This window comes from Galeopterus variegatus, unplaced genomic scaffold, assembly GCF_000696425.1.
Source record: "Galeopterus variegatus unplaced genomic scaffold, G_variegatus-3.0.2 Scaffold1312, whole genome shotgun sequence".
In the NCBI taxonomy this organism is placed as follows: Eukaryota; Metazoa; Chordata; class Mammalia; order Dermoptera; family Cynocephalidae; genus Galeopterus; species Galeopterus variegatus.
Window position 1 is genome coordinate 228,156 of NW_007727423.1, and position 14,975 is coordinate 243,130.

At 33.2% G+C, this 14,975-nt stretch overlaps 1 protein-coding gene across 3 annotated transcripts in view; it reads left to right on the plus strand.

Moving 5' to 3' along the window:
- ARL6IP6 (ADP-ribosylation factor-like 6 interacting protein 6) overlaps nt 1–13,873 on the plus strand; it is a 34,927-nt gene extending 21,054 nt beyond the window's left edge. For all 3 annotated transcript variants that reach the window (XM_008576218.1, XM_008576219.1, XM_008576220.1), the window contains one exon: nt 12,894–13,873. In XM_008576218.1, coding sequence (XP_008574440.1) covers nt 12,894–12,987 — 94 coding nt within the window. In that variant the 3' untranslated portion in view covers nt 12,988–13,873. The remainder of the gene's footprint in view (nt 1–12,893) is intronic.
- Nucleotides 13,874–14,975: the final 1,102 nt, after the last annotated feature.

A 14,975-nucleotide genomic window follows, 5' to 3' on the forward strand; every position in this document is an offset into this window, starting at 1 on the left:
TCCCTTTTTTTTTTTTTTTTTTTTTTTTTTTTTTGTCTTTTTTTATCTTTTTCCGTGTCCGGCAACGGATCGCAACCCTCAGTGTTGCTCCCGTACCGGACTGGGGACCGGCAACGGGATTGCAACCCTCGGTGCTGCTCCCGCGCCTCGCTCAGCCAGTGAGCGGGAACCGGTCTGTACGTGGGATCCGAACCCTCGGGCGGGAGCGCCGCCGCGCTTCCCATGCGGCGCACTATCCAGTGCGCCACCGGGCCGGCCCGTCCTTTTATATCTTTTAAGTAAGTGTTTATTCAGATAATCTTTACCTCAGATTTATCATAAAACCTTGAAGTCAGTACACAGATGACTTTCTACATTAATATCATTTTTTATTTCTTAGTGACAACTTAGAAATCTATTTACATTGCTAAGACAGTGACTGTGATTTAAAATTTCTCCTTATTGACTTTTTTATGATTATAGAATTAATACATGCTCATTGTAAATCAGCACAGAGTGATATAACTTTGAAAGTGGAAGGCAGCAAAAGTCTCATTTTAAATAATCCAGAAATAACTAGGATTCATAGACTGGGGGTTTTGCCTCCAGAATTTAAAAAAAAATCTATGCATATGAAAGTATTTCAATTTTTATGAAGGTATATGTAACACTTTTTTTTTTGCATTTTGGGGGCTAGTATTTATGCAGGTTTTTTTTTTTTTTTTTTTTAACTTTTATTTGCTTTTATTAAAGTAGGCCTGTAATATTTTCTTAATTCAGCTCATGGTCTTCCACTATTGTAGGCATCAAAGAATCACTGTTTACAATTATTGTGTAACCTTCTTGAATAGTAAAAACTTGTGAATGTATATATATGCATAGATGTATGTATGGTTTATATATGTGTATATATTTGAAATATCTCATACTTTGATAAAATTGTATCCCACCCAAATATAACTATACTTAAAACTATGGTAAACAAAATGATAATTTTAGTCTTATTCTTTGCCACTTCATTCTAAAAATATTTTGCCATATTTTATCCTAACACATTACTTTGAAGTAGAAATATACATATGCGTACACATATATACAACATACCAATGTGTAGCCACTGTCCTAGCAATGTAAATATAGGTTGAACATCCCTAATCTGAAATCCAAACTGCTCCAAAATTCAAAACTTTTTCAGTGCCAGCATTATGTGCTCAAAAGAAATGCTCATTGGACCATTTTGATTTCGGATTTTCGCATTAAGGATGCTCAACCAATAGGTATTTCTGCAAACATTCCAAAATCTGAAAAAGTCTGAAATTCATAATGCTTCTGGTCCCAAGCATTTTAAGGGATATTCAACCTATATATATATAAAAAGGAGAAAGAGGTGGGAGAAGTTTTTTTCTCCTACTCAGTCTCTTACCTGATTTCTCATATGAGTTACCTGTCATAAATTTTTTTTTAAGAAGTAATAACATCTCCTATTTAGGAACATGGTGATACAGTGAAACAAACAAGTTTTGTAAGTATTTGTTAGTTTATATATTTAGTGTTTAAAACTACAGTAACTTTGAAGCTTTAATGTAGAAACTAATTGGTATGGATTTTTAAAGAGATGATCTATTTAGAAATCTCTTTGCTAATTTACATATTTCCAAATAGTGAGCATCAGTATTTACTTTGAGGCTTTTAGATTCACCAGACAATCTAGCTAATGATACAGATTCTGATTCAGTATGTCTGGGATAGGTCTGAGATTCTGGATTTCTAAGAAATTCCCAGGTGATGCTGGTAATTACTGGTCTGAGGATACACTTTGAATAGGATGACTTTAGTCAGAGGTCAGCAAACTTTTTCTGTAAGGAGCTAGATGGTAAGTAGTTTTAGCTTTGTGGGCCACATGGTGTCTGTTATAGCTCCTCAGCTCTGCCATTGTAGCACCAAAGCAGCTACAGATAATACATAAAGGAATGAGCAGGACTGTGTTCCAGTAAAACTTTATTTACAAAAACAAGTGACAGGACAGGCAGGCCTAAGTTTGTTAACTCCTGCTTTAGAAGATTGCTCTGAAATTAGAAGTCTTTTGTAAGCAATACCTAAATTTTGGTCAAAAAAAAAAAAAAATATATATATATATATATATGAAGGTACTTCAGAAAGTTCATAGAAGTTTCATATTATCTTTTAATTCTATTTTTCCATGAACTTTTTGAAGTGCTCTCATATTAGTCAAGGAACAAGGGAGTGCTCATATGTTCAGAAAGTTTCATTCTAACTGGTCAATTTTATAGTCTTAAGGATAAGGCACACATTTCTAAAAATCACATTTAAATATAAAATAATTCATACTTAATTGGATAAACTTATTAACTTTTGCTGATATCTGAGTTGTAATGGATAAATGATAATGAAAATACTAATAGAAGGTCAGCTAAAGGCTATTTGAAGAAGCAGGAAGGCTTACAACTTGGGGGTGTTTAAAATTATAACAAAATAAATAAGACAGTTATAAACCCACTATATTTATTTTACTCACTTCTCCTTTTAGTTTGTGAGTCTGCAAAGATTGACTTCCTTTCCAAGTCTGGGAAATGTTTTTCAGGGTTAAGAAATAGAGTAGGAGACAAATTAGTAACAAGGGAAATAATTTTAATTGAAATTTAAAAATAGGAAAGCCAAAGTAAATACATCAAATTTTTTCACAATTGTTTTGAGCTCTAAGAAAAATTAGCTTCCTTTACCACACCCTATATAAAGAAAGAAGTATGAAGTGCCTCCCTTTAAAGCTGCAGTTATTGCATAAAAGAAAGGTCAAGTAGGAGAGAGCCTATAGTAAAGCTAGTGAAATGTTGAAATAGCAGATCTCAAATTCACTCTGAAATAGGCCAAGGCCTGTGGTGTTCCGTATAAAGAGGATAATAAGATGGAGCTGAATTACCCAAACAATGTCTGAATAATTAGAGTTCACAACTTAATAGTCTGAGCTAGAATCTAAACTAGCATGATCCACCCATCAGTTTATCAGTCCATCTGCATTCCTTTCCTACTTTCTCTGTGGCCATTTCAAATCTTCACCACATCAAACTCTTGTTTTTAATGGACCTCACTTTCAGTTTCACTAAGAGGTCACAATAAGGGAACTATCTCTACTTGCTTCTTCCTTCCCCCTCTCATAATAATATTACAAACTTACCTTATATCCACATCCATCATTTTATCCATTTCTTTTAGAGGATGAAGTGTTCTTTTACCTGCTCAAATTTAATTTTACTCTCTGTGCTCTAGATCCCACTACCACTACTACCACCCCCATTCCCTTTTCATATGTCTTCAACGTTTTCCCTTGTCTACAGTCTTCTTATTAGGATATTTTTAAAACATTCAAGTTTCTTCTATATTAAAGATGAAAATTCTCATGCCCAGCTCTCCTTTAGTCCACATTTAAGTATCTTAAAGAAGGAAGAGATAGTTCCTGTCTCCCCAGTGACTGCAGTTGCTACCACAGGTATCTGCAGTTACCCCTACGCTAAATTTTTTCTTCTTGAGTTCTCAGTGCAGGCTTCTTAATTATAAAATTATAAATTATTAATTTTCATTTTCCAATCTATTATTTGAAATGGTTTATCATTCCTTCCCTTTTGAAGTGCTTTTCTTTCTTCTGTGACACTACTCCGTCCTGTTTTTCTTTCTAGCTATCTTAAGCCTCTCTCTTGAGAACTTGTCTTTTGATTTTCATTGTATTTCCTATTGCTTGCTTGGAATTTTTACTCCAGTGTCCCATGGATGTTTCCAGTTTAGCATATCTAAAATTGACTTCATTGTTTCCCACTTTCTACCTTCCTGTTACTGTTCGTGGGTTCCCTATCATGATGAATGATATTTCATTCAGCCAATAACTCAAGTGAGAAACTTTCAGTCTTCCTTCTCCCTCAGTACCTCCAACTAGTCAAGGACAAAAAATAATGGCTAACATTTATTGTCTTACTGAGAGTGTGCTCAATAAATTCTAGGCACTACAATAAGTACTTGCTAATATCATCTCATTTAGTTTTTACAGGAATGCTAAGAGGAATTATTATCCTCATGGTCTCTTGCTTCTGCACATACTGTTATTTGTTTAGAACTCTAAATTCCTCATATTCAATTTTAGCTCAGGTATTAGTTCTTTAAAATTTCTTTTCTTCTACAAGCTGAATGACTCTTTTATGTTCCAGTAATGTTGTCTGCAGCACTTTCTAAGACTGAGCATACTGTGTCCCTAGGATATCTTTGAGAGCAGTACTGATTCTTATTCATTTCTCTATCTCCCATATGTAATACCATGCCTGATGTACAGTATTCAATAACACTGGTAAAGTTCATTGAAATACAGAAAACTTCATCCTCTCATAAGCAATTTCTAATAAGTAATTTTTAGGACAAAAGGATACAAAAGAAGATATATAGTATTGTGTTTCTAAAAGAAACAAAAGGAAATGCTTTGTTAAGTAATTGAACTATGATGTTGCTTAGTATTTTCTTTCAAATTCATGGTTTGGAGTTAAGAACTTTCCAGATAAAGAACTAACTGGTAGTTTTTCCAACCAAAACTCAGACAGCTTAAAACTCTTTAGGAATCAGAGATTACTTGGCTAGGAATAGAATGAGAAATAAAAGACAGCTCAGATGTGTTAAAAGAGAATAGATTAGTACCAACTAGTTCATCCTGTCTCCTCCTGAGCCCGTCAGTCACAGAAACAAATAGCCACTGGTTCTTAATATGAGCCTTTAATATAACTTTTTATTCTGCCAAGCACAGAGAGCTTTTTGCTTAAAGCAAAATCAGTTGGCAAGAAAGTTACTATTTTAAATTGCAAGAATTGTCATGAAAGTGTGTCTGATATGTAGGAATATATGTGAGGGAAAGGAATATGGCATAGGAATGAAGATTTCAAGAGAGCAACATCTGGTATTTATCACTATGGTATAGAGATTCAGTTCAGATCAATCAAGGCTAGTGTAAAAATAGTAAACAACCCAGAACATGAAGAGTGAACTGCTTGAATCTGCTGCTCTCTCTTAAATTTGAAAAAAAATAAAAGGACAGTTTATTTGGGACTATGGGCATTTGCTATTCAATGCTTTAATTTGTGGTTCAAAAGTAAGAGTATAGTCACTTAAATCACCAGTCATTAAGTTTATTTGAATTTTAAATTGTAAATGCATTCCATTCTTGAAAAATGAAAATAATTAAGATATAATTCTTTTATGATATATTCACTTCACAAGTTATTATTAAATATTAATATAAATATGTTGCTAGAAGTTTTATTTCCACAGTACAAAATCTAGATATAAATAATGGAAGTTAGGTTATCTAGTGAATTATAAAAGGAGGAGTGATTATGAACAAGTAAGAAGAAGGTAATATGAAGCAGAAACATATACATACATACATAAACTTTTAATTCTTCCATCCCAAATCTACCTCCTGGGTTTGTTTGTATAATGTTACTGTTTGTTTGGTTTTGGGGTCCATTTTGCTTAGAAGGAAAGGAGAATTGAAGTAGACAGTCAAAAGAATTTTAAAAAATCTCTTCTGTAGCTAAGCTTTCTTTTGTATACTATGAGTATATGGCTAACATTTATTGACCATTTGTTATGTGCCAGTCACCTGATCCTCACAACAACTTTGTAAGGGTAGGTTCTATTTCTGTTTCCATTTATAGAGGAGGAAATTGAAGGTCACAGAGGTCAAACAATTTTTGTATCTTCATACCCCTTGTAAATAGCAAAGCTGGCATTTACATCCATGTCTGTCTAACTATAGAGCTTGACCTCTTAGCCACTAAAAGGGACCACATAAATACTTCATTGTAGAATTTTTTATTATTGGAAAGGAATTCTTTAAAACCAGAATGAGATAGTACCTTTATATAACTCACCTTCTAGGATGTGGAAGTAGTTCTATTATGAGGCTTTCTTTGTAACTATACATTATTTCCAATGGTATTTTATTCTTATTGAACAGTATTTACCATTCATTTCCATTTTGATTTCAGAAATGTATTGCAGTGGAAAAGAACTTTTTCTCAGCATAATAAAATCTGTATTTAGGAATCCTATCTTTTCCTTTAAGAAACATTCTGGTTTTTTCCTTGAATTCTCTGTTTATTTTCCTACTTATTATTTTATATGTTCAAATGAATAGTCAGGTCTTACAATTTTGAATTAGGTTAAATGGTATTATCCATTAATTTTCATTATGGCTGTTCTTGACTGACTCTTCTTGATTGACTCTTTGGCACTAAAATATTTATATAGTTATACTCTCTATGTCATTGTTCCAGTTTAAGTACAGGTAATGTTGATCAATAACCTATTTTAATAGGTAAAAAAAAAAATTGTACATAAATATGTGATCTCTTTGAAGTGCTTTTACTTAATCTGTCTCTGCTACCTGGGGTAGACATAGAAATTTACAACTGGAAAGGACTTTAAGTTCATCTGGTTCAGTCTTGTACTTGAAAAGCATGAAATCTTAAGTATGAGTTCCACTTCTCTTGGTTCTGTCCTTTTCTCTTTACACCATGATGCCTCTTTTGTCTACCAATCCATTGCCACATCTTTTAAAACCTGGGTCAGACTTTTATCATTAAGGAAACTTGACCTTGTTAACAATATCATTTGCTTTGCTCACATATTTTACATCTAGATAATACAAAAGCATTTTGAGCAAAAGAATGTTTTAGGAAAATTAATCTGTACATTGTGTTAGGTATATGGAGAGAATGTCACCAGCTTGGAAAGAATTTTATTATGAATTGGTTTTCTCTGCCACATTAATATATGCAAATAATTATAGCAGCATCTCCAAAAATAGTCATGCCATTTTCAAAATTTCTTTAAAGTTATTTCAGAGTCAGTATAGATAAAATTTATTCTAGTGGGTATGAAATGGTATCTCATATTCTATTAATACTATAATTTAATCAGGACCATGTGGTATTTGGTTCAGGGATAGACAAACAGACCAGAAAAATAGAGTAGATAGTCTAAGGGCCGGCCTGTGATTCACTCAGGAGAGTGTGGTGCTGATAACACCAAGGCCACGGGTTCCGATCCCTATATAGGGATGGCCGGTTTGCTCGCTTGGGAGAGCGTGATGCTGACAACACCAAGTCAAGGGTTAAGATCCCCTTACCGGTCATCTTTATTTAAAAAAAAAAAAAAAAAAAAAGGATAGTCCAAAACTAGACCAACAATCCACATATTTATTTTGAAATAAAATGGAGGGTCTTTAAAGTTAAACATTTCTGTTATATTGCTGTGAAACCGTGGGATTTCTTGTGGGTTTTTTGTTGTTGTTTTGTTTTTTTCTTTCTTTTCACCTGATGCAAATAGTGCAGTTCCAATTAGAAATCCATATGGCATGACAAGAAAATCAAGTCAGGTTGTCAGGGCCAGGTATCTTTTTGCTTTGGGGGTTTAGCAGCATTAATAATAAATAAATCTGGGTGGAAATTTTTATTTATTATCTTATCAAGTTACCCATGTTAGACTATTACATATAATTTAAGAAATTGTAGTCATTTTGCTTTATTGATCTAAATTACATGATAAAGAATCATCTCCTGATCAGGCTTATCATTCTTCTGGGGTTAGGTCCCTTCCATTTTCTTACCTTTCTCTTCATGAAATTATAGAAGAACCAATGAGCAAAAATTATATACTCTACTCAATCTTCTCAAACTTCTTTACCCCTATAATATATTTGCCTAGCAGTATGTGCGTGCTTCAGATTATGGAGATAAAAGGTCATGACTTGAAACAGTAAGAACCATTTTGGAATTCATAGTAGACTCCATGATAAAATTGTGAATAAAACTTTATACAGCAGATGATTGGACCTTTAGGGTTTTTATTTTTAATTTGTGCAAGATCAGTAGTGACTTGTCTTACACACATACACAAATTTAAGATAAAAAAGAATTTATAAATGGACAATACCAGTAGCTTCTGCGCTTCATATTGAGAGCTTACAAGCCACGAACCTGCAAACATTGGAATTGCAGGTATTTGCCCCTCTTAATCTAAAAATATAAGATTAGTCTTATTCTGTTTCATCATATTTAGTAGAACTTGTGAGATAACAAAATAAAACCAGAAGACTGAAAGGAAACCACCTGAAGTCACTCATTCTTTTTACTCCCTGTAATTATGACAGCTGTTTTGAAAATAAGCTGAATCTTGATTTCTCCTATACTGCTAAATGAAAAAACATGATTCTTAGGAATAAGGAGGAAGCAACCTGTAAAGCAATAATTGTCAATTTTGTTTTCTCTGACTTAAAAATGCCTTGTTGATCAAATATAATGTCTCATCGCTCCCACCCCCATCTCCCACCACCCACATACGTACACACACAAACATAGATCTGTTTCTGGATGCTGTACCCTATTCCATTTCTGTATCAGTGTACTTAATTTTTTTTTTTTTTAAAAAGATGACTGGTAAGGGGATCTTAACCCTTGACTTGGTGTTGTCAGCACCACGCTCACCCAGCGAGCAAACTGGCCATCCCTATACAGGATCCGAACCCGTGGCCTTGGTGTTATCAGCACCACACTCTCCCGAGTGAGCCACAGGCCGGCCCTCAGTGTACTTATTTTTAAAAATTACTTTGTTTTTATGTTATGCTTTGAATTTTCAGAATTTTTCTTTGTTCTTTTTGCACATTTACTGCATCAGATCAAGTTAATATCAATGTGTCAGTTTCCTACCAAAAAAATCCTGTTAAGCTACTACTGAGATCACATTGAATTTATAGATTTTTTTTTTTAAGAAATTGACACCTTTACAGTGTTGAGTATTCCCAGATTGTGGTGGGTTCCTTCCTCCATTCAGGCCCTATGTTTTAATGTCCTTCAGGAGGTTTTTCTTGTTTGTTTTTTGGGGTTTCTTTAATTGATATATAATTCATGTAACACAAAACTCACCATTTTAAAATGTACAATTTAGTAGTTTTAGTATTTTACTATATTGTGTAACTGTCACCACCTTTTAATTCCAGAACACTTCTTTCACTCCAAAATGAAAACCTTGTATACCTATTAGCAGTCACTCTTCCATTCACCTCTCCCTCTAGCCACTGGAAACCTGTGGTCTACTTTTTGTCTCTATGTATTTGCCTATTCTAGACATTTCATATAAATGGAATTATATAGTTTGGGGTTTTTTTAATGTGATGTTTTGTGTCTAATTCTTTCACTTAGCATACTGTTTCCAAGGTTCATTCATGTCATAGGATGTATCAGTACTTCATTTCTTTTTATGGCCAAATTATATTCCATAAGGATCTATCACATTTTCTTTATCCATTCATCATTTGATGGATATTTGTGTTGTTTCCACTCTTTGACTATTAGGAATAATGCTACTGTGAACATTCAGGTACAAGTTTTTGCGTGAACATGTTTTTAATTCTCTTGGTTATATACCTAGAGTGGAATTGCTGGGTTATATAACAACTACACCATTTTCCATTCCCACCAGTGATGTGTAAGAGTTCCGATTTCTCCATATTATTACCAACACTTGTTTTCTTTCTTTTTTTTTTTTAAATTATAACCATCCTAGTGGGTATGAAGTGGTATTTCATTTTATATTATAAAACTATAATAATTAGGACAATGTGGCATTTGTTTAGGGATAGACAAATAGACTGGAAGAATAGAATAATAGGTCCCAAACCAGACAACACATGTACAGTTATGTGACTTAGGACAAAGGCACCACAGCAATTCAATAAGGAATAAAAGGTTGCCTTTTCAATAAGTTATGCTAGAGCAATTGGATATCCATAAGGGGAAAAGTGAGCCTTACTTAGCCTCTACCTTATACAATATACAAAAAATTAATTCGAGATGAATTATAATCCCAAATGTCAAAAGAATATCTTCATAACCTTGGAGTAGTCAAAGATTTATTGAAAAGGCCACCAAAAAAGCACTAACCATTAAAAAAATGATAAATTGGACTTTATTCAAATTAAGAATTTGTGTTCATAAAAAGATCTTATTAAGAGAGTGAAAAGACAAGCCATAAACTAGGAGAATATATTTCCGACAAAGGATTTGTATCTAGAACTCTATAAACCAGTAGAAAAATGAGTAAAAGACTTGAACAGAAACTTTAAAAAAGAGGATAACTGAATGGGCAGTAAGTTAGTCAATAAGTCTGATGAATGGGCATTAGTCATCAGAAAAATTATTGAGACCAAAACGACATACCCTGTGTACCCACTAAAAATGGTAAAAATGTAGAAGACTGGTAATACCAAGTGTTAGCAACGATGTGGAGCAACTGGGACTCATGCACTGTTGGTAGAAATGTAAATTGATACAACTATTTTGGAAAAATGTTTGGTGCTTTCTACTAAAGCCAAACTTATATCTGCCTTATAACCCAGCAGTTCCACCCCTAGGATATATCCAAGAGAAATGAATGCATGTGCCCAGTGATGTTACATACAACATGGATGAATCTCACAGACACAATATTTAGCAAAAGAAGCCAGACACAGAAGAATACATTCTGTATGATGTATGTATATGCAGTTTTAAGAGAAGGTGAAACCAGCCATGGTGATAGCCCTGAGTATTGCAGTTACCTCAAGATTTAGGAGAGGGAAAGTAGGTATTTACGAGAGAGCTTTCTGGGGTGCTGGAAATATTCTCTATCTTGATGTGGATGGTGGATGGTGATGTGGTGGAGGAAGTACTATGGTAAAGATTTATTGACTTGTATAGATGTTAGACATTTGCATTTCACTGGTATGCTTTAATTATAATAAAATGCAAAAAAAAAAGTAAAATGCATATATATGCATATATAGACTGGGGTAAAATAGGTGATATATTTAGTCATCATTTATTGAAGATATTAAATTCATTAATTGAAAGTAGTATTTTCATGGTACTTGAGTCAATTTAAAATATGTCCTCTACCAGAGATAAGTAAAGGGTTTTGACAAAGGAGAACCATGCTGCCTTTAGTCTTTATTGATAGAACTTCAGAGATCATAAATTAGAGTCATAAGAGAGAAAACCTTTCAGGAACTGTCTGTGTCTTCTCCAAAGAGGAAAATTATGGTGAATATTTTGAAAAGCATTAAAATAAGTGATTCCTCAAAGATTTAAGTCCCTTTGCTAGCAGTAATGTGTAACAAATGTTACGATGTTTCAGTGGGAATATTGTGCATTTGAGATGATAGAAAGTCTGAGAAACCACTGCTCTGGAGCATTTCTTCATTGCCATTCAAATGCATTGCTTTGCCTCCCTTAGTAAGGGTCACTGAGCCATTTGAGCATGTACATCTCAGTAAAACTCATTTATACCAACAGTGTAGTTAAAAGCTTACTAAACTGTACTTTAGAGATTCGTCTATTTTGTGGGATTGCGGAGGTCACAAACTAGAAAAATAGAACAATTTGGAAACTGTTCCATTATTAACTTATTTTGTATTAATTTAAAAGTTTGGTCATTAAATTTTTTTTTTTACAATGAATGATAATGCTGATAGTTCAGTTTTATAGTTGGGTTTCTGTTCACTAATCAATATGTGTAAGAAATTTCTTTTTTAAAGGGGCAAAGCATTTAGTTTGCCTATTTTATTTTACCATGTAGTAGGTAATATAGCTAGGTAGATTAACTCTTAATGGCACATGAAAGACATCTTAAACTAGCCCTAGATGAATGAGGTAAGTTTAACCAGAACAGGAGACCATTGGGGAGCATCAGGGTTTTCTATAGCCTCAGGTGAATGCAAACATTTGTTCTCTGAAGAAGCGTTTCTTCAATCTCTGCTGTAAACCTTATGGGCCTGGAATCATTATTATGCTCTTCGAATGTGAACTCAGTTCTAACTACTTTCCTGGCTTTGGCCTCTCCTTAGAAAAGGAAGAGAGGGTATGGGTATGATGACCCTCTCAGATCAGGACCCTTCTTGATTTTAACTTTTGGCTTTTACTTCTGCCAGTTTAACTTCCTATATGTCCTCAGTTTGGATTGCTCCAGTGAGGAGAGGATCTGTTTTGGGCTTCTGATGCCACTTGAACACTACCTCCTTTTCTTTTTAGTGTGTCTCATCCCTATTAAGGTAAACAAGGAATATTACTGCAATATGGTTAGTGGGAGGAACATTAAGAAAGAAATGAAAGCAAAATAAGTAAAATTGTTACAAGATTAAGGAAACAAATGTCAAGAAAAATCTATGCATGTGAAGTTCTTGTGCTAGTGGGCACTCATAGTAACAATAAAACAAGAGATGTGTCTTTGCTGATAATTAGGAACTTATTGAGAACCACTTTAATTAAATAACCTATTAGGTTGAGAACTGAAATATTTATAAAAGACATAATCTAATTTACTTACAAATCATGTCAACTTGTGCTCAAAGAAAAAGTCAAATTCCTTCACCTAACCTAAAAATGGTACAAACAGGATAAATACTTGAAATAATATATATATTAAGTTGGATCTAAGTGAGAACAAGAGAGCAGGGACACAAAGTGCTAATTAACGGAAGAAAATGTTTGTAATGTAGTAAGATTTATACATTAGAATTAAGTTATGGCTATACACAATAACTATGAAACATAGCGAAGAAGTATAGGGATCAAAATCAGCATTTTGCTCTGAGTAATAAAATAGAAACAATTATATTTGTTAACCAGTACACTTTTTGACAGAGAAATTAACATCTGTCTACTATAATTCTTGAAGATGTCCAAATATTCTTTTTTAACTTATTAATGTGTAAACATTTAAGAAATATATTTCTAGGTTGTAAGCATATTCAATAGAAACTTGGTGTTTTTGTTATACCAAATTACGTTTTCCTTCTTTGATTTGTGTTTTTCTTTTTTCTCTAGGAAACTAACTGGACATTCTTTCCACATGGGCTATAGCATGGCAATTTTGAATGGCATTGTAGCAGCTCTTACTGTAGCATGGTGCCTCATGTGAACCCACACACTGGAGCAATATTGTTGGAAAAACTTAGTAGTGATTGTTTTGTAGTAACAGAAAAGGAGATCACTGCCTACTCAGAAGACCAAGAAAACTGTTGTTCATTATGTGGCTCAGATATGTGTCATAAATATCATCATTATGGAGGACCTTTAAAAGCAACTTTCTAGAGTCTAGACATTGGAAATATCTGAGTATTACATTTCCAGTTCTTAAAAGTATAAGATGTTTACCTCATCTTTTTACTGTGTGTAGTTCTTATAAGAGATAGAAAACATTTTAATGGAAAACAAACTCAAAAACTTGAATGCAGGACAATGACCACCTTTCTGTGTATATACTACATTTTTGCTAGGAAATACTGATATTACTGTTTAGGTGAGATAGAAATATTTCTTATTTATACATTAGGAAAGCAAACAATGCCTACTCAACATTTTATAGAAGCTACTTTTAAATCAGAATATTTAGTTTTTGATATTTGAATAACAAATAGAAGGTGCATTTTATTTTTATGGAGCATGGTTTCTTATGTGTTTAAAACATTTTCCTACTGCATATTGAATTTGTATGTTTTTAAAATGATTACATCTAGACAACTATAAATGTTACTTCTTAATACCTAATACCTGCCATTTTTACTGTTTTGTCTTTTTAAAAAAGCAAAAAAGCACATTGACCTAAGTTTAAAATTAAGCAAATTAATTATTAACAAAAAAATGACTGAAAAGTAAATTAAGTCATTAAAATATTGAGAAATTTGAAGCTGTTCACTATTTATATTTACACAATTCTAAATATTTATCTTGGTGTATATATGGTCACTTCAAATGAACTTATTATTTTGTTTTTAATAAATACAAACCTGAAATTTTTGTATGTAGAAGTGCTTGAACTAGTTTGTTTTCAGTCTCAAAAATTTATTTACCAAAGTAGAAAAGGTATTTTGATACAATATATATAAGAAAACTATATAATGTGTATGTGTAAAATACTATATAATATAGTTTATATAGTTTTTTATTTAAATGTTCTATAATTGTGATGTTAGTTTTCATTTTCATAGTAATTAAGCCTTAATTGTTCCCCTCCCTTACTAAATACATTAAGTATTTAGAAAATCACCTCAATTTTAGAAAACTAATTACGAAGCTTTTCCCTGGTCATAGAAGAACTTAATGCTAGGAAATCATTGTGTAGTCAAGCTGCTTATTCTGACAGAAATGAATATGTGCAGTATGTTCCCGTTACCTACTGAATGTTATTACCGAGTAAATGAAGTTTCTAAAAGTCTTAACATCTTTACTATTTAAAAATCTTTAGTTGGAAATGATTAATATTCCAATTTAAGTTATCCGAAGTGTTCAGATATATTACTGTGAGAGGGTGTGCATGTGTATATATATGTGTGTATGTTTGTATATATCTAAATATCAATCCTATAGCTTGATGTAGTGGTTGTTGCAATGAATCTATTTTCACTCCCTGCCTTCCTTCCCGCCTCTCTCCTCCTCCACCTTTTGACTCTAAAGGGCTTTTCCATTGCAAAGAAATGTACAAGTAACAAATCAGTTTATTTCCTCTTCACCCCTTCAAGCCCCTTCCCTACCCCACCCACCACCAATTTGGAAAGCTTCCTCCAGATTCTTTGTGTCATCTGTAAGATATTTTTCTGGAATGCTAGTTCTTCTGGACTAGCACTCCCCTTCTTTGGGAAATTGTCCTCCTCTCTCCAGTCTAAGATAGGGTCCAAATATAAACCATCCATAAGCAGAGTGATTGACTAAGGATAGTTACCTAACCCAAGATGGGCTAATCTTAGTTTCTCATCTCTCCTGGCCACAGTTACTGCAACAGGATTAGAGACAGGACTCAAATCAAGCTGGTCTCTTTCCAGGATTTTTCAACTTGAAATTAAGGTGCGATGAAGCTGGGAAAATACAAATCCAGAAAATGCTGGCAGCCATCGTTCTGCCAAGCTCAGT